General features: G+C 38.5%; 1 protein-coding gene across 1 annotated transcript in view; it reads right to left on the reverse strand.

The window, feature by feature from the left end:
• mdn1 (midasin AAA ATPase 1) overlaps positions 1-25914 on the reverse strand; it is a 162809-nt gene that overhangs the window by 29280 nt on the left and 107615 nt on the right. Inside the window, exons 70-83 of the mRNA XM_033020868.1 lie at positions 24309-24458; positions 22254-22363; positions 20592-20665; positions 12654-12834; positions 11420-11579; positions 10183-10329; positions 8749-8875; positions 7397-7502; positions 4918-5033; positions 4218-4703; positions 2906-3120; positions 2671-2802; positions 1581-1753; positions 229-390 (exon numbers count right to left, since the gene is read on the reverse strand). Of these exons, the coding sequence (XP_032876759.1) occupies positions 229-390; positions 1581-1753; positions 2671-2802; positions 2906-3120; positions 4218-4703; positions 4918-5033; positions 7397-7502; positions 8749-8875; positions 10183-10329; positions 11420-11579; positions 12654-12834; positions 20592-20665; positions 22254-22363; positions 24309-24458 (2339 nt within the window). The remainder of the gene's footprint in view (positions 1-228; positions 391-1580; positions 1754-2670; positions 2803-2905; positions 3121-4217; positions 4704-4917; positions 5034-7396; positions 7503-8748; positions 8876-10182; positions 10330-11419; positions 11580-12653; positions 12835-20591; positions 20666-22253; positions 22364-24308; positions 24459-25914) is intronic.

The raw sequence follows: 25914 nt of genomic DNA on the forward strand, positions 1-25914 counted from the left end.
TACATTTGTAAGTTCAACTTTCATGCACATTTATTTTTCCGAATGAGGAAAAAAAATTACAGATATAAAGAACAACTTTTATTCTTTATGGAAGGAGTAGAACAGATATTTGGGAGATCATGTAATTTTAAATAGATAGGAAAAAAAAGTTGAAACAATCTCAAGAGTCAAGAGTGTTTTATTGTCCTATGTCCCAAACTGAAGAATGGATCTGAAACTTCAACATACCTTCACAGCAAGATCCGTAAATAAATGAGCCAAAATGGACAGCAATTTTCCAGTGCTTCTATGAGTTGTGATGGACACTGATAGGTAATAGAGGGCAAGTTCGGAGTAGGAAGTCAACATGGGTAGAAGTCGCACAATGCTACGGCAGTTTTGATTGAACATCTATGGACGGAATTTATAAAAAAGATATTTAGATGCAATTCCCCAACTTATGGCTCGAATGTAATGCAACTAAATAAACCAGATAAAAGATCATATTTATCAAAGGAAATGAAATGTCTCCCTCACCATAAATTTTTAATGATCTGTCAAAGACAAGAGCAAAATTGAGATCTCAGCCCAATATGTGGACAGCAAATTTGCAGGGGCTTGTCTCTGGTTTTCGTTACTTGTCACAGATACTGCAGAGAAATGGTCAACAGTAATGTTGAGCACCAAGTTACTTGCTAGAGTGATGCCAATTTAAGCTATAATCTCTACAGGGAACGGTCACATTTTGCCAATCATCTACTTACTCCATGGGCTCTTCAAAGTTCTATTTGGGATTAGAGTGAAAAGTGTTGCCAACTAAAGTATACATGACACAGACTTTTGCAAATTCCAATAACTAAAGTTATTTAAAAGGCATTGATATTTCATTGTTCGCCCTGCCTACAGAAATCAAGAAATAGTTTTAAAACTCAATAATGTAGAAGGGCATAGAAAGGGTAGTTAATGAAAATCCTTTCCCCATAACCATTCCTCTAAACTAGGCTTAAGCCAAGGCACAAGATATTTGGAGGGGTTTTAGGAACCGATATTCTTCCCACCTAAAAGGGTGGCTGAAATCTGCCTCAGCAAATGTGAGGAGGGAGATACTCAAGATGGGCCCCTCAAACTCAATCACTTGAGAAGTCAATGACATAAAGTTGGTAAACAGGATTGGTACATTTAGGTACTGGAGGGTTGGTATGTATACAATTGGGTTAAAAGGAACTATTTCCGTCATGTATAACTCCACGACCATGGTAATATAACCCTAACTGTAAGAATAACAAACTAAATTAAATTTATAGGAAAAAACTGCAGCTGCTGATTTAAATCAAAGGTAGACACAAAATGCTGGATAACTCAGCGGATCAGGCAGCATCGCTGGAGAGAAGGAATGGGTGACGTTTCGGGTCGAGACCCTTCTTCAGATCCTGTCCCGCTGAGTTACTCCTGCATTTAATGTCTACCTTTGAATTAAATTTAATTGATTACACACAACTATGATTTTTTTTACATTGATAATCTCAGAACTCTGTTAACTCAGCTTGTAGTTGATGAGAGCAGCTTGGTAACCCAGAGGCAAAGTTTAACATAGGACCAACCTGGTACTCTTCCACTGCGCAGTCTTGGCGATAATCTATGAGCTTTTTCAGAAGGTCTGAAACCACAGCAGTAACTTTCTTCAGGTTTAAGGAAGTGATGTCGTTTGCCAATTGATGCTCCAAACATTTGCTTAAGTATCCGGACTGAACTTTACCTTCATTATTTTCATTTTCTGCAGTACATTAAAACAGTAATATTAAGTAACTGATGATATAACAATGCATTTACATTGAATGTCACAAATTTTACTTTTCAACATGGATGCAACAACATGAAGTGTGTGTGGAATAAACTAGCTATATTTGTTGTTAAGTTTAGCCAACGTACAAAGCAAACTGGACCTGAACGCTGTGTGTACTTAGCTGTTATAAACTATCCTCAACAATAGGTTCAGGAAGCTATTCATGCCAATCTAAAAATTGGACATTTCCTTTCAAACTTTCCATGATACAAGAGTAGGAGTAGGATGGGGCGAAGGCAGGAGAATGGGGTTGAGGGGGAAAGATAGATCACCCATGATTAAATGGCAGAGTAGATGTGATAGGGGTGAATGGCCTAATGCTGCTCCTAGAACTTATGAACTTAGGAAGAGCATCAGCAGCCTTCTGCCAGCGAGAAAGTCGGGACGCAACAGTTTTTAGATGGTGGCAATTGTAGTCATTCAAGTTAAGTTCTGACTTAATCTTTCATCTTACATTCATGCAACATTCAAGAGAGTCAAGAGTGTTTAATTGTCATATGTACCAGGTCAGTAACACAATACTCATTAGATAACACGGTAAACAAATGTTCAATAAATTAAGAAGCATTATTAATGCAAAACAAAAGCCCCAAATCCTTCTTCATTTGTACTAGTGTCAGAGGTAATGGGGAGAAGGCAGGGGAATGGGGTTAGGAGCGAGAGATAGATCAATCATGATTGAATGATGGAGTAACTTGATAGGCCAAATGGCCTAATTCTACTCCTATCCCTTATGGCCTTATAAAATCTCTAATGCAATGAAGACAGCTTGTAGTTTAGTTGGTGTTTGTAGTGTTCAAGAACTTGATGGTTGAAGCTGTCATGACTGTAAGAACAACATTGCCTACCAATGACTTGCTCTTGTTCCTGTTCCGTTTCTTCCTTCTGCCCTTTCACTATAGTCTGCACAGCACAAAGCACTGTGTTAATAGCTGGTTCCACCAGTGGGGAGAAATCCATTGCCGAATCCACACTGGAATCTTGAGTTTAAAGAACATGCAAATAGGTCATAATGTGCATCATGGCAGATTTAATTTACAGAAAACTGGGGATATTTCGCTTATGCACAAATGTAATTCTTACCATCAAAAGTCTGGTTTAAGAGTTCTTTCTCCCAGGTTGCAAATTCGGTCACTGCACAGGTAGCTTCCTCCTTAATATATTCCAGACTCCTGAACAATGCAGGACAGCAAGTGTTCTGGGAGCCAGAAACAACAAAAGCAGCCTGTAGATCTTGTAGTTGAACTATGGTTCTACGCAGGCAATTCATCCCAGAAGAACAAGTCTCAAAACATGTCCTGCCGATAAACAGAAAGGAATCACATTGTTTCCACATAAAAGCAATTTCTACTGCCACCCTGTTCTTCCCCCCTTCCCCCCTTTGTATGCTCATACCCGTCTCATAATTCTTCACCCCCGCCCTTTCCCCTCCTCCGCCCCTTCTACCCATTCCCTTCCCTCTGTTTTCATTCCCTCTTTTTCCTTGCCTGGTGTTCTATGGTTTCCTTTTCATTTCTAGCCTTTGTCACTTGTCTGTCAATTACCTCCCTTCACCTGCAACCACCTACACCAGACTTTGTCAGCCCCCCACCTCTTTTTCAGCTTTCTCTTCCCTACTCCACTCTGAAGAGGTATCCTAACCAAAAGCATTGTCTGTCCATTCCATTCACATTTCTGCCTAACCTACTGAATTCCTCTAGTGCTTTGTTCGTCGTTCAAGATTTCTCAGCAGTTTCTTGGGGCTCCTCAATGCTTCAGTGATTTAACCCTGTAAGCAACAGAGTTATACAGCATGGAAACAGTCCCTTTGGCCCAACTTCACCACGCTGATCAAGTTGTGCAATCAAACTTGTCCTACTTGCCGGCACCTGTTCGATATCCCCTCAAACCTTGCCCATCTTCGCGAAGATCATTCAATCAAGTTCTTGATTCAATATGCAACACAGCAGAGGGAAAATACAGGCCTTGCATCTAATCCACTGTTGACTCGGGATGCAGGTAGATTTAACAAGTCCACTTGAGATACTTTCAGCAATAACAAAATTGATAGCAGGAGCTGCAGACGAGTCCCTTCAGTGTTCCTGATTGAAACTAGTTAGTGGGATTCAATCCCTAATTGGCACATCCGCCAGATGGAGGTGTTTTGCTCTAAAATTCCTATTTCCAGGAAAGGAAGAGTATGAACACTAATCTCCATATCTGTATATCAAGTATCCAAATTATCTCGCCACCAAAACTGAAGAAGGGTCTCGACCCGAAACATCACCTATCCCTTCGCTCCATAGATGCTGCCTCACCCGCTGAGTTTCTCCAGCATTTTTGTCTACCTTCGATTTTTCCAGCATCTTAAACAACGGGCCACCAAAACTGATATTTTTGTGAAATTACCACTTACCATGAATACAGCAAGATTTTGCTAGTTTGCTGGCTCATTTCATCTACTTCTGCCTTTGCGACCTTGACATCTTTCAGCGTGTCTGCGACCTGTTGGGTCATTTTCTTCCACACTGCATCGCCTTGCCGCATTTTACAAGCATCGGGTAAGTCATCGTCAACCAAGGGAGTAGGGAACGCAAGGTGCAGTTGGACAAAGTGCTCAGGCTGAGAGGATACTGCCACATTGGCATCACCCGAGTCTCCTTCACAACTATCCATTTTTTGAGCACCCATTGGATTGCCCTGATGTGCTACGGCTGACTGGTCTTTTGGGCAACACTGAAGAAACCACGAAGTTTGCTCCAAAGTCATCACAAGTTTCATTAAGAGAGTGCGAAGTTGGTTCATCCAAAGCCTCACACCATTCTGAGGGGGGAGGGCTACATCATGATCCTGCAATCCTGCCAATCTCTCCCGAATTTTCTGGATGCTTTTCATCAGATGCCTGGTACAGATAATTAAAAAGGAGGATTCAGTGCAAGACTTAAATGTACACTTGGGTGTTAAAGCAGTTAAATACAAAATGTAAAATACACTTGCTCCAGTGAAATAACTACAACTAGATAAGGACTACATAAAGTACACACGGGGGAATTCAAAGTTTATTTACGCCAATAAAAATATACCATTTCAAGCTGAGTTTTATACAGTCAACATACCTTAAGCTGACCCACTGCTCAGTTAGTCTCGTTAGTCGTTGTCTTTGTTTGATCAACAGTTTCAAAAGATGAGCAATAAATCCTTGACAACGGTCGACAGCACCCAAGCCGATTTCCTACAAAACCCAACGAGAATATAGTAACAGCAAAAAAACAACAGAATGCAACGGAATGTAGTAAGGAGCAAGACTAACTTACAAAGCTTATATTACTATGCGGCACGGTGGCGCAGCGGTAGAGATGCTGCCTTACAGCGCCAGAGACCCAGGTTCGGCCCGTAATAGTAAATTGTCCCTAGTGTGTGTGTGTGTGTGTGTGTGTGTGTAGGATAGCGTTGGTGTGCGGGGATCGCTGGTAGGCATGGGCTGAAGAAGCCTGTTTCTGGGCTGTATCTTTAACCTAAACTCAGCAATATAAGTGGATATCACATGGTCAGGTGACATTAAGTCAGTACCCTTCTTCAGTCTGAAGGCAGATCCCAAACTGAAACGTCACCTATCCATATCCTCCAGAGATGCTGCATGATCTGCTGAATTACTCCAGCACTTTGTGTTTTACGCACGATTCCAGTATCAGCAGTTTCTCGTGTCAACACTTTCTTCAGGCTGGGTTCTGTTCAGCGCCAACTATCGCTGGGGATCTTTTCACTACCAATTATTTTGAGATTCTGATCACTTACTAAACTGTGCTTTTTTGTGATGATATGCGCCACCAGGGCATACTGGCATCTTTAACGAGTTAAAAACATGTGTCTTTAATATTATTAAAAGATTACTGTTGTTTAAATATTATTCTTAGTTAAATTGAGCAGTCAGTCCCTTAAACAGCATAAGCAGCTTAAATGATAATGATCCACTGTAGACACCAACAGCAAGGAACAACATGTGTACGCGATCCTTTTTGTCTACTAATCAACACCATTGCTACCAATTATTATTGGGCTTCTGTTCGCTACTAACTATCTTGAATTCATTACCTCCAGCTTGCTAGCAGTAAAGCACTAATGGTAGACTATTATATAGTTGTACATTATAGAAACACTTGCATTAAAACTACTTTCCTTTATAGGTACGACAGCATTGAAATACTTGCACAAATTTAGAACGGAGATGAGGAAACACTTTTTCTCACAGAGTGGCGAGTCTGTGGAATTCTCTGCCTCAGAGGGCGGTGGAGGCCGGTTCCCTGGATGCTTTCAAGAGAGAGCTAGATAGGGCTCTTAAAAATAGCGGAGTCAGGGGAAATGGGGAGAAGGTAGGAATGGGGTACTGATTGGGGATGATCAGCCATGATCACATTGAATGGCGGTGCTGGCTCGAAGGGCCGAATGGCCTACTCCTGCACCTATTGTCTATCATGCCATTAACCGACCACCATTTTCATTATTCTGACATAATATGAAGTGATCTACCCCAAGTTGACAAAATACTCGAACTTTTCTCATTTCGTACCTTGACATCATAGGGGGGACCTCATTGAAACATACAGAATAGTGAAAGGCTTGGATCGAGTGGATGTGGAGAGGATGTTTCCATGAGTGGGAGAAGCTAGGACTAGAGGTCATAGCCTCAGAATTAAAGGATGTACTTTTAGGAAGGAGATTGAGGAGACATTTCTTTAGTGAGAGGGTGGCGGCGCGACCGACGTCACAGCGGCCTCTGCAGTCCGTCTCTTTTTTTATTTTATTGTCCTGTTGAGTGTATAGTTTGTGGTGGGTTTTTGACTGTGTATGTGTGGGGGGGGGCGGTGAAACTTTTAGATCTCTTCCCTGTACGGGGACCCGACCTTTTCCCTGTCGGGTCTCCGTTGCCGTTGGGGCCTAGCACCGTGGAGCTGCCTCCAACCGGAACGACAGCCCAAGTCACGGAGGCTGCGGCGCTGCGGACCTACCATCGTGGAGCTGGCCGGCTTCGGAGCGTGGAGAGCTGTGGTGGCGCGCGGCTGCGATCCAACTCTGGTGGATGGTGGGAGACTGCTTTGCGGGGCACCGGCAACGGCGACTTCTCCCGCTCGAATTGCGGGGTTGAGAGTGACCTGGAGCGGGGTCTTACATTGCCCGGCGCGGCTTTAAATGGTCGCGGACTTGCTAGCGCCCGCCGAGGGCTCTAACATCAAGACCCGGGGCAGGGCCTTCCATCGCCCGGTGCGGCTTTAAGTGGCCGTGGGACTTGCTAGCGCCCGCCGGGGGCTTTGACTTTGGGAGAGGGAGAACAGGGGAGAGACAAGACTTTGCCTTCCATCACAGTGAGGAGGAGACTCACTGTGATGGATGTTTGTGTAAATTGTGTTGGTGTGTGTCTTGGTTCTTTTCTTGTATGACTGCAGAAACCAAATTTCGTTTGAACTTCATGTGAGGTTCAAATGACAAATAAACGGTATTGTATTGTATTGTATTGTATTGTATTGTGGTGAATCTGTGGAATTGTTTGCCACAAATTCTACAAACCCATGCCCACAAAGCCACAAGAGTTATCATTACCTTTGCAGGAGTACGCATCGCTGCCTGGAGACCAGCCCGCCGTGCCAGGGACTGGTAGAAGTACTTCTGACAACCACCCCATGCAGCAGAGATTTCCTGGAACAGCCTGCAACATTAACAAACATCAATTCAAGACAGGCCCAACAGCAAATCATGAAGGAAAAGAGATTTTTCATTAAACTGAATTGTAGAGTCATACAGTGTGGAAGCAGGTCCTTCTGCCCAACTTGTCAACACCGACCAACATGCCACAACTACACTAGTTCCACCTGCCTGTGTTTGGTCCATCTTCCTCTAAACCTATCCTATCCATGTATTTTCCCAAATGTTTTTTTTTTTAACGTTATGGCAGTACCTGCCTCAACTACCTCCAATGGCAGCTTGTTCCATATACCTACCAGCCTTTGTGTAAAAAGGTTGCCCTTCAGGTTTCTATTAAATTTTTTCGCCCCTCACCTTATATCGATGTCCTCTGTTTTTTGATTCCCCTATTCTGAGGTAAAAGACTGTGCATTTACGCTTTGTATTCGTCTCATGATCTGATACACCTCTATAAGATCATCACTCATCCTCCTAGGGTTCAAGGAATGAAGTCCAAGTCTGCTCAACCTCTCCCTATAGCTCAGGGCCTCAAGACCTAACAACATCCTCATAAATCCTCTCTGCTCCTTTCCAGCTTAACATCTTTCCTATACCGGTGAGCAAAACTGAACACTATACTCTAAATGCGGCCTCACCAAAGTCTTGTTCAACTGTAACATGACTTCCCAGCTTACTGATGAGGACCAATGTGCCGAACGCCTGTGACACTACTTTCAAGGAACCCAATAGGCAAGGGATGGCATAGGAAGAAACTGCAGATGCTGGTTTAAACCGAAGATAGACACAAAAAGTTGGAGTAACTCAGCGGAACAGGCAGCATCTCTGGAGAAAAGGAATAGGTGATATTTTGAGTCGCGACCCTTCTTCAGGGGGAGTGATGAGTTTTTGTGGAGTAGGGTGCCAGTTGAAGGAAGGGGGGAGGAAACAAAATGGAGAAAGAGTGCATTACGGGACCTTTGAAGAATTATTTTGCCTGTCTACCACAAGGTGTATATGTATCACAAACAACCCATCCCACAAACGCATCCAACCCACCCACTCCCAGGGACGGATGAATATTCACTTCATGACTGCACAGCAGCAGAATGGCTCTGAGCCACCCATCACGTAGATACGGCCCGTATTCAACAGATACAAGACACTGCACGTTACTAGTTATATCCAACCCACAATTAAAGAGAGTAATTTTTAAAACTATGTAACAAAAAAGTTTTATCAAGTGAGCTTTCCAGAATCCACTATGAGCATACATTTTATTTAACTCATCATCGCTCTCAACCACATTTATTGCCGTTTTCACATCAAGTGGGTGTAGACAAAGCAGGTCCTGAAGATCCTTAGTTCGGGACCAAACCAATCCTTTTCGGTAAGAAAGACCTGAAAAAAAAGTAGACAACATGAAATATACTGCACGCACATTTGCAAAATCTTAACCTCCACGATACATAGTTTTCAGGGATAAGGAAATTGTTATTTTATGCCTCTGCCATTAATCCCTTTATATACCCACTCTCTGTTGTTGACCAGATAACAATGATGAGCACAATGAACCAAAATGACAGCAAAGATTTCCAAGGTAGACAAAAATGCTGGAGAAACTCAGCGGGTGAGGCAGCATCTATGGAGCGGAGGAAATAGGCGACGTTTCGGGCCGAAACCCTTCTTCAATGACAGCAAAGATTTCCATGTCAGTAAGAAAACTGGATGTTTTAGTAGGCAGTCTGAACAATTTTAACCAGCTATTAAGATAATGTTTTGAATTAACTATGGTTTCTTTAAACCTGGATCAGCAAAGTAAAGAAGATTATTTTTGAACATGAAATCATATTGATGACATTTAACAGCAAGTAACTCTTTTTAAATAAACTGTGCGATATTCAACACATTTAACCGACAACTATACGGGAAACCAGGTAATATGAATGAATGAATGATACTTTATAGTCATTGATATGCTACCTTAGTAAGGTGTCACATAGCATCTCAAACTTTCTGTGAAAGCAGCTACAAACTACTGGCATGCATCTCTAGCACAGAAAGTTTGGAGTATGCAAGCAAGGATGTGCACATGTAGAAATTCTTGAATTCCCAGGTCAGATGGTCAGCTAATATTAAAACTGTGCTGCAGCATCATGCTTCTTTGGAGTACAGTAGTGGAGTGACATTTATCTGAGAAGCAGACCTGGTTAGATCAGGGGGTGTATGTGCAAGTCCATTCATTTCAATGGAAAGGAATGGCTTGAAAAGGAGGGGCAAATGGAGCACAAGTCATACAGCATGGAAACAGGTCATTCGTCCCATCATATTCACACTTGCCATGCCTTCTAAAAGCAATTTAATTTATGTTGTTTAATTTAGTTATATAATTTCCAGTAATTTAATATCTTTTAATGTTTAATCATCTTCAAGGTTTGTATGTTCAGAAAACTTTTGGCAGAGGGAAGTTTCACATCAAGAGCCCCTTGTTGCACCAGTAAATTCTGAACCAGCGTTCTGCTGTTGCTTTCTCCAAAATATCTTGACCCATCATCTACAGTTCAGTCATGCTATCCTTTAAAATCAAAATAGTACAAACACCGGAGTTGTTTTTCATCTGGCAAGGAAAGGCAACTGGTACTAGCAAATGTTCAGTTTCAGTTTGAACAAACTCATGCAAGTTCCTAGATATGATGCAGTTCACTTACCAATCTCAGCAAGCTGTTTGAAGAGGTCTGCCAATGCTCTTTGCTTCTGCATCAAGATATGTTTGACTTCTGATCTCTGTACTTCCTTATCAGCATTCTGATTAACAGCAAGGGCCTGGAGATCTTGGACACCAGTAATAACATCTCCTACAAATATAAGAGGTTATAATCTTTCAGTCTTTATTGGGAAGTCATGTGTTGCCACTTTCAGGGAGCTAGATGGACTAGGACCCCAAGATCCCTCTGTTGTTAAGCCATGAATGGTATATGTAATGAGTCTATACTCTTCAGCACAACTATTCCATTCCAAGTTCTAAAGGATAAAGATGATTTTTCAGAGTGTATATGAACAAGATTCCTGCAGCAATTTATAAAATTATACTCTTAAAATAGATCAAGAGTTTAACTTGTGGAAGATGACAATTCAATAAATCCCTGAAATACCACAAGGAATCCTGAAGCTCATTGTCCTATTAAGTGACTGTACCCTTCCCAATTCCACAAATTCCTTCCCACAATATTTAGTCACACCTTGCCACCTCCTACTACTTAAATAATGTTATCCCAATAAGCAGATGCAAGTGTTTTTTTTTCCTTCCAGGTGTCAGTTTCAAAACACCTAATTATTGTAACTCTATTTCCCAACTAGAGCTTGGTACAACAATGAACGATTATCTTTGCACAACTCAAGTTTTAAAATGAATGTTTAAACTAATTGGTATTTCCATTTAGAACATATTTGCACAGTTAGACACAAAATGCTGGAGTAACTCAGTGGGTTAGGCAGCATCTCTGGAGAAAAATAATAGGTGGAACCCTTCTTCAACTGATGAAACGTCACCTATTCCTTTTCTTCAGAGATGTTGCCTTTGTTACACCCGCATTTTGTTTATCTACGGTATAAACCAGCGTCTGCAGTTCCTACCTACACATATTCACACAGTTAAGGAGTGTTTGCTATTTGAGAGGACTGGGAATGCTTAGCTTCATCTTTTTTTTTTTTTTAATATAGCTTTATTAGAAGCAAGCACATATTATAATAAAAACATTTCATGTCTATCAGTCGTACATTAATAATATTATCAGTTGTGTATTGATTCTGCTTCTAGTTTTTTTTTTATAGATAGAGAGAAAGAAAGAGAGAAAAAAAAGGCATGATAAAGAAGAATGGAATAATTTACTAATAATACAACATTGGAGATAGGTTCGTAAATTATATAGCTTCATCTTTTGATACCTGTAAATTGATCCAAACTTTCCACCAATCTTGGAAGGGAACTTTTCATCACCAGTGTCAAGCACATTTTCCTCATTCTTTTACACAGCACTGGCAGACGGGCCTGAAGAGAATTTGCATCTTTACAGAGAATGCTTTTTCCCACTTCCAGAAAAATTGCCTGAAATGTCAGAAATCGAAGTGTTAAACAACAGTGACCTGATGATGATGGATGGATATTCTCCCTGCTTGCAGCAAAGGATACAACAGCTATAATATCTTGCTTTCAAAATTTCCATGATGTTCAACTGTAACCAGGTTGCTGTGCAAATGAGTATTTGAAAACCCAATAAAAGTTCATACTATCAAGACAATTTTTCCCCACCAAAAATATTCTTGCTCAAGTTGTAATTATCATTTTTTTCTCAAGTTTTTTTAGATAAGATTTAACATAAGTATCAAGGTTAATATATTTAGATAAAAGCAGCATGATCTAATGTTCTTCAAGCAAACGGCATTATTTTCATTTTCTTCTGGCACAAGAGTGGCGGAGACTTTCTTGGAAGGAAATCAAATGGCTTTACCAAGAGATAATTTTGCATATGGAAAAAAGGGAATGCATGGTGCTTTTGAGGTATTGCTACTTCTCTAATGTAAAATAATTTTGCAGCAGATCTTCACACAGCAACCTACTGCAAAAGGAACAGGGGGCCATTTCTCATCACAATGGAGGTTACTTTTACTGCACTTCTTCCAAATAGTTCCATGGGACGTTCACTTGAGACACAAACGTGACTTAGTGTTAATATCCCATCTCGAAGACTACCATGAGTTTCAATGTCTCATCTTGTAAACTATGATTATTCCCTCAGTATTGCACTTGATTGATTGTTGGAGGTGGTGTGTAATTGAGAGTAATAATTGCCAGCAGATCCACTGCTGGTACTTGAAAAGATCAAAGTAATAAATGTGGGCAGCAAAGGAAAACCAACATGTTAAACCATGTTAAGTAAAACAAATATGTATGCTGCGTCCCCTACAGTTTCTAAACTACAAATAGTGGTCATTAAAATGACAGATATCAGAACATAGCATTCTACATTAGAAAGCCAAAGGATTTATAAATAATAATTGAATCTTGACAATTTTCAACTCTTAATCTGCTTTAATATACCTTGTTCGATATGACCTCATTATTGACCAACACGTAATAAATTCATAGTCTGCTAATGCGACAAAGTTTCCATTTGCATACCTGTGTTGGATCCGATTTTTCTGTGAAAACTCTCTTTAGAGTACAATTCAGCGTCTCTATATTGGTCCATTTCTGTGGGTCAACACTACTCAAGTCTCCAGACTTTCCCATCTCTGTTAATTCTGGACGGCATGGCTTCTGCAGAACAGTCTCAAACTTCTTCATCAACTTAAACAGCGTCCTATGGGCACACACAAAGTTATTGAGGCAGATAAACCTGGAGTACTGCATCAGTTGAGGACAGGGAACAGCATGCGTTATATATTGACCTGGAAGCAGTTTGTACGCTCGCTGGAACAACAGGCTGAATTAGAAGCGTCATGAGGTCTGATAACAGAAATTTAGCTGTTCTGCTTTTTGTTTGGGAAAATGAGTGAAATCAGAGACTACTTTCCTCCCCAGAGGGACCTGGAAATCAGAAACTCACTTTCTTAAAATTTGTGATTCCAAGTTAACTGAAACTTTGAGTAGACTGATACACAATACAACTATTTAGGTGCACGGAACTAATTCTGTAAATAGGGTTGATCAGTTGAAAGAACTCCTATGATTGCTAATCTGAACAATAACATTTAAATAGCATTATTCATTTCCAAGTTTTATTATCATCACACTATTCTTTTTTCTTTTTTTTATTTATTTTTTATTAGAAGTACGGTAAATTACAATAACACACAACACATATATCTTAATACATTTTTTGTACCGCTTCATTTTTTTTTTTTAAGCTTTAAGAAAAAGATAGAAGTAAGGAAAGTAAAGAAGGTGCGCAAGAGTCGTGAAGTGCAAGAGAGTGTTGGGAAAAGAAAGCCCCTTAGAAAAGAAGTTAGAGAAGGAAGTAAAGTAAGAAAGTAGACCCTAGAAAAGAAAGAAAAAGAAAGTAAGGACAATCGCTCTATTATAACATTAAACTCCGCAGAAAGACTACCAACCAAGTCTGTTTTTGTTGTTTTACCTCCCATTACCAGGTCCTGATACCATTTATTTATTTATTTATTTTTAAAAATTACTATTGCACCTCATGCTTGTAATAGGTCCATAAACGTAGACCACGTCTTTTGGAATTGGTTTGCTTTTCCTGCTAAGAGGAATCTCATCTCTTCCAGATGTAATGTTTCAAACATATTTGATGTCCACATTTTTATTGTTGGTGTGGGCACATTTTTCCAGAATTTAAGTATGAGCTTTTTTCCCATTATTAGCCCGTAATTGAGTAAATTCTTCTGATACACGTTTAATTCAGGGATACCTTCCGATATCCCAAAAATGATCCATTCTGGTTTTGGTACCAGTTTTATTTTAGTTAATTTTGAAAAAATATCAAATATTCCATGCCAGAAATTTTGGATTTTTGTACAAAAAACAAAAGAATGCGCTATGGTAGCTTCTTGACACAGACATTTATCACAGATTGGTGAGACATTAGGAAAGATTTTATTTAATTTAGTTTTTGAATAATATAGTCTATGTAATGTTTTGAATTGGATAAGCGTATGTCGTACATTGATCGAGCATTTATGCACCTGTAGTAAATGATTATCCCAGCTCTCTTTTGAAATTTTTATAGCTAATTCTTGTTCCCAGTCTCTTCTAATTCCATCTGTTGTGGGTATTTCTATGTTTAAAATGATATTATATAAGTACGATATTAAATTAGCTGATTCCGCCTTTGTCTTCATTGCTTCATCCAGTAAGTCGGAAGGCATATTATGATAGTCTTTTGTGTATTTTTTCAAATAATCACAAATTTGAAGATATTTAAAATATTGGTTATTTTTCAAATTATATTTCAGTTGTAGTTGTTGAAATGATAGTAATTTTCCCACTTCATACAGATCTTCGAGCGTTTTGATTCCCATTCTTTCCCATTGTATAAATGATTTGTCTATGATTGATGGTTTAAACGATGGGTTATTGGCTATTGGTATTGAGAGAGATAGGTTTCTTAATTTTAGGTTCTGTTTTATTTGTTTCCATGTTCTAATTGTGCTAATTGGGTTTTTATTATAATTTTTATTATTCAGATTTATTGGTGAGAGGATAATCGCTCCTATATTACTCGGGGAGCAGTCCCCTTTTTCCATTACAATCCAGTCCGCCTGCTGGGCAGAATTGTCCAGCAGGTGAATCATATTTTTAATATTTACTGCCCAATTATAATACATAAAGTTAGGGAGCGCTAGACCCCCCCACTCTTTTCGTTTATTAAGGTGTGTTCTTTGTATTCTATGGGGTTTATAATCCCATATGAAATTTGTAATGTCTGAGTCCAATTTTTTGAAAAACATTTTTGGGAGATATATAGGTATTGATTGAAATAGGTATAGAATTTGTGGTAAGAAAATCATTTTTATAGCATTTATTCTGCCTATTAAGGACATCGGAAGTGTTTTCCAGAATGTAATCAAATTATTTAATTTCTTAAGTAAGGGATTATAATTGGCTTTAAACATATCCTGGTAATTTCTAGTAATTTCAATTCCCAAATATTTGAATTTTTCTGTAGCTATTTTAAAGGGGAATTTCCTGAGGTGTGTTGAGTCTTTTGGTTTTATCGACATAATTTCACTTTTGTTCCAATTTATTCTATATCCTGAAAAGGATCCAAAGTCCTCAATTAAATTTAATATATTCGGTATACTAATTTGTGGTTTTGTGATGTACAGTAGTACATCATCGGCATATAGGGATATTTTGTTATTTGAATATTTTGTATTGTAACCGTAAATATCCAGGTGTGTTCTTATTTTTTCAGCAAGGGGTTCAATTACCAAAGCAAATAACAGCGGAGATAATGAACAACCTTGTCTATTGCCCCTTGATAGTTCAAATTTCGAGGATAATATATTATTAGTTAGTATTCTAGCCGTAGGTTTGTTATATAATAGTTTTATCCATGCAATGAAGTTCTCTCCCAATTGGAATTTTTGCAATACTTTAATCATATAATCCCATTCTTTTTTTAATATATTTTTTTATTAAAGGTAATCAATTACAATGCTTCAAACAACTTTATATCAAATTAATTCAATTTGCATTAAGTAAAACACTAGTAATACTTATCTACTATTTTTTTAGAAATAATGATAGAGAAAGAATAGAACAGTTATAAATCATTAAGAGAGTGATTAAATAATAATTTGATTATATATAAGAAAGAAAAGAGAAACGAAAAAAAAAAAAAAAATTTTGAGTAACCACAATATGTATTATTAATAACACTACTACAAGTGATAGTATCAATAAAGACATATATGTTAATTCCAATATAAAAATGAATTATTCTCACCAAATCCCGCAGGGTGCACGCCGAGCTGTGTTGCCAAGAACAGCTACTTCTCTAAATACTGTATATATGGAGACCATATCTGTTCAAAAGAATTATACTTGTCCAATAGGACAAATCTAATTCTTTCCAGATGTAACGTCTCCATCATCTCTGTTGCCCACATTTTGGTTGTGGGGGATAATGTTCCCTTCCAAAATTTCAATATGATTTTTTTCCCAATTATCAAACAGTAATCAAAGAAATTTCTTTGATTTACTGTAAGTGATAGATGTAAATCCGGAATTCCAAATATTATTAGCTTTGGGTTAGGGTCCAATTTAACTTTGATGACTTCAGAAATAACTTAAAAATTTCTGTCCAGTAATAATTCAATTTAGGACATGTAACGAAACTATGTATTAAATTTGCCTCTGCTTTCTTGCACTTATCACAAATAGCGGAGAGATTCGGAAAAATACTATTTAATTTAGTTTTCGAATAATGTAACCTATATAATACTTTAAATTGTATCAGTATATGTCTGGCGTTTAATGAACACCGGTGTATTCGTTGTAGACTTTCTTCCCAGTTTTCTTTTGTTATAGCCAATCCCATTTCATTTTCCCATGCTTGACGATATATTTCCGTTATTGGATTCTCCTTATCCAAAATGATGTTATATATATAGGCTATTAATTTTTCTGTATTTGGATATAAATTAAACAGTTCGTCTAACAATCCTGCTTCTTTATTTTTATAATCTTGTGTATTGGATTTAATATAATCTCTAATTTGTAAATACCTAAACAAATGTTGTGGAGACAATCCATAAATATCTTGTAACTCCTGGAATAAAATAAATTTTCCTTTTCTATACAGGTGTTCTATCCTTGTAATTCCTAAATCATCCCATTGTTTAAACCCCCCATCTAATATAGCAGGTTTAAACGATGGATTATTCATAATTGGTAATCTAAATGAGAGATTATCCAAGTGTAGAGTCTTAACTATTTGTTTCCAAATACGTCTATTATTATATATTATTAGGTTGTCTTTATAATATTTTTTTTGTACTTCCGTTGGTGCAAAAATTATCGAACCTACATTGAAAGGTAGACAGTCTTCCTTTTCTATATTTAACCATGTCGGTTCATGATCCATATTTACCCACCAGAAATTCATATTCTTAATCTGAACAGCCCAAAAATAATATAAAAAGTTTGGAAGTGCTAATCCTCCATTTATCTTAGCTTTGCATAGATGTTTTTAATTTATTCTGTGATTTTTATAATCCCAAATAAAACTATTGACAATATTATCAATTTTTAAAAAAAAAGTTTTCGGAAGAAAAAAAGGAATAGCCTGAAACAAATATAACAACTGCGGTAGAAATACCACCTTTATGGCACTTATTCTACCAATCATGGCTATAGGAAGTGTTTTCCAATATAAAATATTTTTTCTAAGTTTATCTAATAGTTGAGGATAGTTGGATTTTATTAATGAGTTATGAGTTTTAGTTACGTTAATCCCTAAATATTTAAGTTTGTCTGTAACTACTTTTAATGGGTATTGTTGTAATGTATTTAGATTTATTCCTGTTATTGGCATAATCTCGCTTTTATCCCAATTAATCCTATACCCAGAAAATGCACCAAACTTAGTTATAATGTTTAGCAGGTTGGGAATACTAATTTCCGGTTTTGTAATATAAATCAAAACATCATCTGCATATAAAGAAATTTTATTAATTGTTGTATCAGTATTATAGCCATATATTTCAGGTTCAGATCTAATTTTTTCCGCCAATGGTTCTATCACCAATGCGAACAATAAGGGTGATAACGGACATCCCTGTCTGCATCCCCTAGAGAGTTTGAATTTGGCTGATAAAATTTGGTTAGTCAAAATTCTTGCCATAGGATTCGAGTATAAAATTCTTACCCATTTACAAAATCTATCCCCCAATTGAAACTTTTCCATTATATTAAATAAATACATCCATTCCACCTGATCAAACGCTTTTTCTGCATCTAGTGATATAACCGCTAGTTCCGTATCTCGTATTCTTTTTGAATATATAATATTAAACAAACGTCTGAGATTATGGGATGAGTAACGTTTTGGGATAAAACCTGTTTGATCATAATGTATTAATTTAGAGATCACTAAACTTAATCTCCTAGATAAGACCTTAGTTAATATTTTTTGGTCTGTATTTAAAAGGGCAATCGCTCTATATGATCCAGGATCTTCCAAATCCTTATCTACTTTAGGGATGAGTGTAATTGTGGATTCATTTAAAGATTCTGGTAATTTTCCTTGGTCATATGCATATCTATACATTATTTGTAATCTTGGGGAAATCAGATCTTGAAATTTTTTATAAAATTCTGCACTCAGGCCATCTGGGCCCGCTGCTTTTCCGTTCTTTAGCGAACTAATTGATTCTATAATATCTTTTACTGTTATTTCAGCATTTAACAATTCTCTACCTTCCTGATCTAAGCTATTGATTTGACATTCTTGTAAAAATATTTCCATACTATCTGTTTGTCCTGTTAGTTTTGACGAATAAAGATTTTTATAATATTGTAAAAATCTATCATTAATATCTTTTGGAGTAATTAATATATTTCCATACTCAGATCTAATTCCGTGTATCATCTTCTCATCTTCTAATTTTCTAAGCTGTCGTGCTAGTAATTTTTGTGGCTTATCTCCAAATTCAAAATACACTTGCTTAGTTTGTTGAAAAAGTTTAATCACTTGATTAGAATATATTTTATTTAATCTATATTTTACTGATGCAATTTTATTATAATCCCATTCTACTTGATCAAACGCTTTTTCTGCGTCCAGTGAGATGATAGCTAACTCTTGGTCGTGAGATTTATGTGAGTGCATTATGTTAAGCAAACGTCTCAAGTTATTGAATGAATGTCTCTTAGGTATAAATCCTGTTTGATCCTCATTTATTAGTCTACTAACATACCTGCTTAGTCTACTGGCTAGTGTTTTCACTATTATTTTTTGATCCGTATTTAACAAAGCGATAGCTCTATATGATCCTGGTTCTTCTATATTTTTATCTTTTTTAAGTATTAATATGATCGTTGATTCTGCTAGTGTTTCAGGTAAGCTTTGCTCTTTAAAAGCATATGTATACATTTTCTGTAATCGTGGAGTAACTATGTCATAAATTTTTTTATAAAATTCATTACTGAATCCATCTGGTCCTGGTGTTTTTCCATTCTTTAGTGTTTTTATTGTGTCTTCTATCTCCTTAGAAGTAATTTGTGCTCCCAGTTCCTCTTGTTCCCTCAGTTCTAATTGTGGTAGGTTACAGTTATCTAGAAATTCTGAAATTTTATTATTGTCTATTAACGTTTTAGATGTGTATAGATTCTGGTAAAATTGAGCAAATCTTTTATTGATATCCTTGGGTAGTGTTAATAATTCCCCTCTATCTGATTTAATCTTTAATATTGCATTCTCTTTTTCCCGTTTTTTCAGTTGGCGTGCTAAAAGTTTGTGGGGTTTATCCCCGAATTCGAAGTGTTCTTGTTTTATGATTTGAAATAATGTTATAACTTTCTCTGACAGTAATTTATTTAGTTTGAATTTCAATAATAGGATTTTATTATGTTTATCCATAGTTGGATCTTTAGCATTATCTGTATCTAATTGTTTTATTTGTTCTTCTAAATGTCTTTGTTCATTCTTATTCTTTTTATTTTGATAAGCTTGAAATGAAATAATGACTCCTCTAATAAATGCTTTGAAGGATTCCCATAATAGCGTGGGGGATATATCTGGTGTATCATTTATCTCAAAAAATAGATCCATCTGTTTTTTTAGATATATACTCCCTTGTGGGTCTTTTAAAATTTGCGAGTTAAACCTCCAGAACGATTTATTCATAGACATTCCTTCTAGTTTTAAAACAAAAGTTAACTATTCTGCAGCAGAGTTTCATACAGGTCTCTCCCACATATGGTCATTTACCTGTGATCACAGCCAATAATATCTATCAATCTTGTAAGTGCTCAGCAAAAAGCTCAGGCACCTCGTCAAAGGTGATCATAAACTTCAAACAAACCCTCGCCAATTATGATCTCCAAATAGGCCTTCAACTGATGGTCTGACAAGAGTGAGGTGTTAACACTCACTTTGGTATGTTAAACCAGGGCAGGACGTGCACAGTAAATGGGAGAGCTCTGGAGAATGTTGCAGAACAGAGAGAGATTTGACAGAACTGGTTAATGGCCCCCTGAAAGCAGTGAGTCAAGTGGACTGTGCAGCTGTTGGTGAGACCATACTTGGAATATCGTGCGCAGTTCTGGAAGAATGTCATTGCAGAAGTGATTCACCAAAATGTTACCTGGGCTTGCGAGTCATAGGGAACGTTTAGATAGGCTGAGACCAAAACTGAGGCGTTACCTCAATAAGGTTACGCCTCAGTCTTGGTCCCAGCCTATCTAAACTTTGTACAAGATCATGAGGGGCATGGATAAAGATAACACTCAGACATTTTCCTCCAGAGGATTCTAAAAGTATCGGGCATTGGCTTAAGGTGAGAAAGGGGAGTCAGCTCTCGATGGTTTTCTATATTAGTTTGTGCAAGTGCCAATTAGCAGCACTTTAAAATCTCGAACACCTTAAATTACCTGTGCGTTTTCTCCACTGACTGCTTTACAGCCCAGTAACTGACATCATTCCATCGGCTAACCCTGATGTAGTCCTGCACACAGACATGATCAAATTAGATGGGGAATTGACAATAAAATATCAAGCAGTGCAATACTTCTAAACACAAAAGATAAAACATTTTAAGGCATCACGTAGACAGAGGAGGTTTAATTTATTCAAGAAGGAACTGCAGATGCTGGAAGATCGAAGGTACACAAAATTGCTGGAGAAACTCAGCGGGTGCAGCAGCATCTATGGAGCGAAGGAAATAGGCGACGTTTCGGGCCAAAACCCTTCTTCAGACTCAGAGGTTTAATTTAGTTTAGTTTAGAGATACAGTGCGGAAACAGGCCCTTCGGGTCCGCGCCGGCCAGCAATCCCTGCACATTAACACGATCCTACACCCACAAGGGACAATTTTTACATTTACCAAGCTAATTAACTTACATACCTGTACGTCTTTGGAGTGTGGAAGGAAACCAAAGATCTCGGAGAAAACCCACGCAGGTTACGGGAAGAATGTACAAACACCGTACAGACGGCACCCATAGTCAGGTTCGAACCGGGGTCTCTGGCGCTGCAAGCGCTGTAAGGCAGCAACTCTAGCGCTGCGCCACCGTGACCGCCCATCATATTAGAGATGTATGATTGTTACCAGTTTTGTATAGTACAGGACTTACAATCTTAAAGTTTTTCAGCCCTGTAAACACTGATGCAGGATACCAGTTTTCCTGCAAAACTGGAGATCTTGTGAGAAGCTCTGCAAATCACCAGGATAACTACAAACCTGTCCTAGCATCAGTTGATGATATCAGAGTCTGGGTGGAAGCACTGTGTCATGCGGTAAGTGGGAGTTAAGCAATGCTTTGAGCCCAAGAATCTCGTGCTAAACACCATCTCAATGCCCACACTCACCAGCCTGAGCAAGTCTCTTGCCAGCACAAGCTTCAATTTCACAGCTCTTAGAGATCTGGTATAGGCAAGCAGCTGCAAGATTCTTTGAATTACAGGTCTCGCCTAGACCCTCTCCAAGTTGCTCTGTCGTTATGGATGGGCATGTGTGTGTGTGTGAACTTGAGGACTGCTAAAACAAAACTAATTTGGGAGAAGCTGGGCAGGATAAGACTTTATTTCTTGAAACACAGGAGGCCAAGAGGTGATCTTATTGAACTGTATAGGATCATGAGGGGAATAGATAGAGTGAATGCCAGAGTAGAGGGATTAAGAACCAAGGGACAGAGGGGGAAGATTTAATAGGAAACTGCGGTAACTTTTCTCAACGGTGGGTATATGGAACGAGTTGCCAGAGGTGGTAGTTGAGGCAGGTACTATAACATTTATTAGGCATTTGAGCACGTATGTGGATAGGAAAGGTTTCGAAGGACATGGGCCTAACACGGCCAGGTGAGACTAGTAAAGATGGGGCATCTTGGTTGGCATGGACAAGCTGGGCAGAAGGGCCTATTTCCGTGCTGTATGACTGACTCTAACACACCCTATAAGCAAATAAACATCAACATTGAAACCAAAAACTACTTTCCCGTTATATTCAACTGTCTGAGACAAACAATTTTTCAATCATCTGCTTTAAGGAATTTCAGTCACACTGGCGAACATATTCAACACCCTCTCATTGTTACCTTCAATTCTTTCTCTATAGGACTGCGGCATTCAGTTATTTTAGCGTGAACGGTCTCTGAAAATTGCTTGTAGTAGTTGTATAAATTCCAGAGTAAACTGCACAAGGCATCTGTGATAAAATCATTTTCTCGTCAAAAGTGTTCATGATTTAATAAACAGTTAAATTAAAAGATAGATATATATATATCTATATCTCTGCACAATCAACAATGTATAAATTGCCCAAACATCAATATAAATGCATTGCCTAACGCCTTGCATCTTTCCATTATTTATTGATGATTACTTATAATCAAAACAAAACATTTAGAATAATGCTTTCAGAAATAAGAGCACAGATGCCAAATTTGCCGATTCCATCCCAGAAGATGATTTCTATAGGGTGATTTCACGAAAGGTCACTGGATCATAGATCCTCACCCATGTGACCGCAAAATCCAACTGGGGTACAAACGTCACTTCCAGTACACGTTATTGATGCTGAAAACGCGAACTTTCAAACCCGTTAAAAACCGCGAAAAGTTAGTTTTTGAGCTGTAAATAACTGTGCCAGTCGGGGTGACCGTGAGGCACAGTTATCCTACTTTAGAGTCCAGAAGATAAAGAAAAACGAAGGTAAAGACAAGAGAGCGCTGAAGGGAAAATAACAGCGGAAGTTGTTGGCCGTGCAGATATAAAGATCGAAAATATTGGGAATTATTGCGTTTGCTCACTGCATCAAAACTAAGGCATTATTGATGTTTTGATGAAATGCAGTGAGCAAACGCGATAATTCCCAATATTTTCGATCTTTATATCTGCACGGCCAACAACTTCCGCTGTTATTTTCCCTTCAGCGCTCTCTTGTCTTTACCTTCATTTTTCTTTATCTTATGGACTCTAAAGTAAGATAACTGTGCCTCACGGTCACCCCGACTGGCACAGTTATTTACAGCTCAAAAACGGGCCGTTTTCGCGGTTTTTAACGGGTTTGGAAGTTCGCGTTTTCAGCATCAATAACATGTACCGGAAGTGACGTTTGTACCCCAGTTGGATTTTGCGGTCACATGGGTGAGGATCTATGATCCAGTGACCTTTCGTGAAATCACCCTATAGAGTTGCGTTTCAGCTGAAGCATTTACCTGTACCTTAACTCCCCTACAATCTGCTGGTTTAGAAAACATAGAAAAATAGAAAATAGGTGCAGGAGGAGGACATTCATCCCTTCGAGCCAGCACCGCCATTCATTGTGATCATGGCTGATCATTCCCTATCAATAAACCGTGCCTGCCTTCTCCCCATATCCCTTGACTCCACTAGCCCCTAGAACTCGCTCCAGTCGACATGGGTTAAATAAAGTGCAAGTTATGTGGAACACCACTCTCATTCCATCACACACTAGGTTATGGACATTTATTCAGACTTCACTAGGCACCCATGGTGTTGGAATCCTTCCAATCATGTCCAAATTATTTCTGCAAGTGATTCCACCCACTTCCACAAACAAAGGAAGGATATTAAAACACAAGCTCTTTCTCATCCTGTCCAGTTCCGCTATATTGATCAAACACATCATAAAATAATCCCAAATCACCAGATTTCCTAATTCTTTTGCGCACGCAATGCAGTTGGTAACTAAATGGTGCCATCAAATCATTTTTATATGATCAGGAAAGTAGTTCTATAAACAATGCCATACAGATTTCTAAATAGAATTAGGCCATTCTGCCCATCTAGTCTACTCCGCCATTCAATCATGGCTGATCTGTCTCTCCCTCCTAACCCCATTCTCGTGCCTTCGCCCCATAACCTCTGACACCTGTACTAATCTATCTATCTCTGCCTTAAAAATATCCACTGACTTGGCCTCCACAGCCTTCTGTGGCAAAGAATTCCACAGATTCACCACCCTCTGACTAAAGAGATTTCTCCTCATCTCCTTCTTAAAAGAACGTCCTTTAATTCTGAGGCTATGACCTCTAGTCCTAGACTTTCCCACTAGTGGAAACATCCTCTCCACATCCACATCAAGGCCCTATTACTATAATACAAATTTCTATCATGTAGATAGTTACCTTTTCCTTCCTGCTCTGGGGCTGCCACAACATGACAATGGAATGCTATCAGCATTGACAAGCGAAAGTGAAACTCTGCCAAGGTGGCTCCTTCAATGAAAGCTTGCAGATTGCTGATAATTTCAGTCAGTTTCATCCCATCTTCCACTTCTGTACAGAGTCATAAAGGCACAGGTTAAAAATAGAAACATTTGTTAAGGCACTCCCACCCATTCAATGTCCTCATGTCAGCCGGGAGTACCCAGATGGCGGAATGTGCCAGGGCATCAACAATAAAGCATAAGGAGGGGGGACAGACTTCAGGTAAATCTTGGAGAAGATATATCCAATCCAGGGAACCCAATCCAGTTTGTGGCCATGTTCCTCAATAGCCCATTTTTATCGTATTATATATATAATACACACACACACATAAATATATATATATTTATGCCAAATTTGCCCTGGGGATATATATATAAATAAAATTAAAATGGGCTAATGAGGAACATGATCACAAACCTGAATTAGGTTTTTGAAGGCTACAAAATGACTGACAAAGATAGGGCAGTGGTTGTTTACATACCAAAGTCACTCATAGTGGCCAATTGATTCAGAGATTAAGATACATGGGATCCACTGTGACTTGATAATTTGGATTCTGGCTTACACATAGAAGACTGGGGTTAGAGGTGTAAGGATATCGTTCTCATTGTAGGTCTGTGAACAGTATGGTTCCACAGGGATCAGTGCAGAGACCTCTGATAGTGATTGGTGCCGTTGTAGGTAGTGACGATGATTGTCAAACAATATTACAAGATATAGATCTGTAAAAGATATAGGTGGAGAAATGGCAGATGGAGTTTATTCCGTACAAGTGTGAGGTTTTGTACTTTGTACTTAAAGTCAAATTTAAGGGGAAAGTTCTGCAGTTAATGGCAGGACCCTCAACAGCATTGAGGTATGGAGGAATCGTGGGGTCCAAGTTCCTTGCTCCCTGAAACTGGCAAGCAAGTTCATAGAGTGGTAAAGGCAGTATATGGTATACTTGCATTCATTGGTCATGGCATTGAGTAGGAGAGTCAGTAAGTAATGATATAGGTTTGAATAGACTGCGTTTGGAGTATTGTGTGCAATTCTGGTTGCCTCATTACAGGAAGGGTGTGAAAGCTTTGGAGACTGTGCGGAGAAGGTTAACCTGGATACTGTCTTGACTATCAGGGGACATGGTTCCATGAGGACATCCCGGAATCTAGTGCGAGTGTGGACGGCTTATTGACTGTTCGGGCGGACAGGGACTGCAGAGAGTGACAGCGGTCAGTACAACTCTGGTCACATCACAGCGATGGAGAGTGTGTGTGGCCCAGACACTGAACTGATGGCAGTGGGTCTCCACCTATGCTGTATGCCCTGGGGATTCTCACACACCGTTGTGGTGGCTGTTTAATTTTTATGTAGTTATGTATCTTGTTGCCTTTTTGCATGATTGTTGGCAAATCAAATTCCTTGTATGTTTACATACGTGGCTAATAAATTAATTACAATTAGAATTAGTGGGTATTAGCTACAAGGGGCAAATCTGGATTGGTTTGCATCGAAGTTGAGGTGAGGTGAGACCTGATAAAGT

This window comes from Amblyraja radiata, chromosome 5 (genome assembly GCF_010909765.2).
Source record: "Amblyraja radiata isolate CabotCenter1 chromosome 5, sAmbRad1.1.pri, whole genome shotgun sequence".
NCBI classification, from domain to species: Eukaryota; Metazoa; Chordata; class Chondrichthyes; order Rajiformes; family Rajidae; genus Amblyraja; species Amblyraja radiata.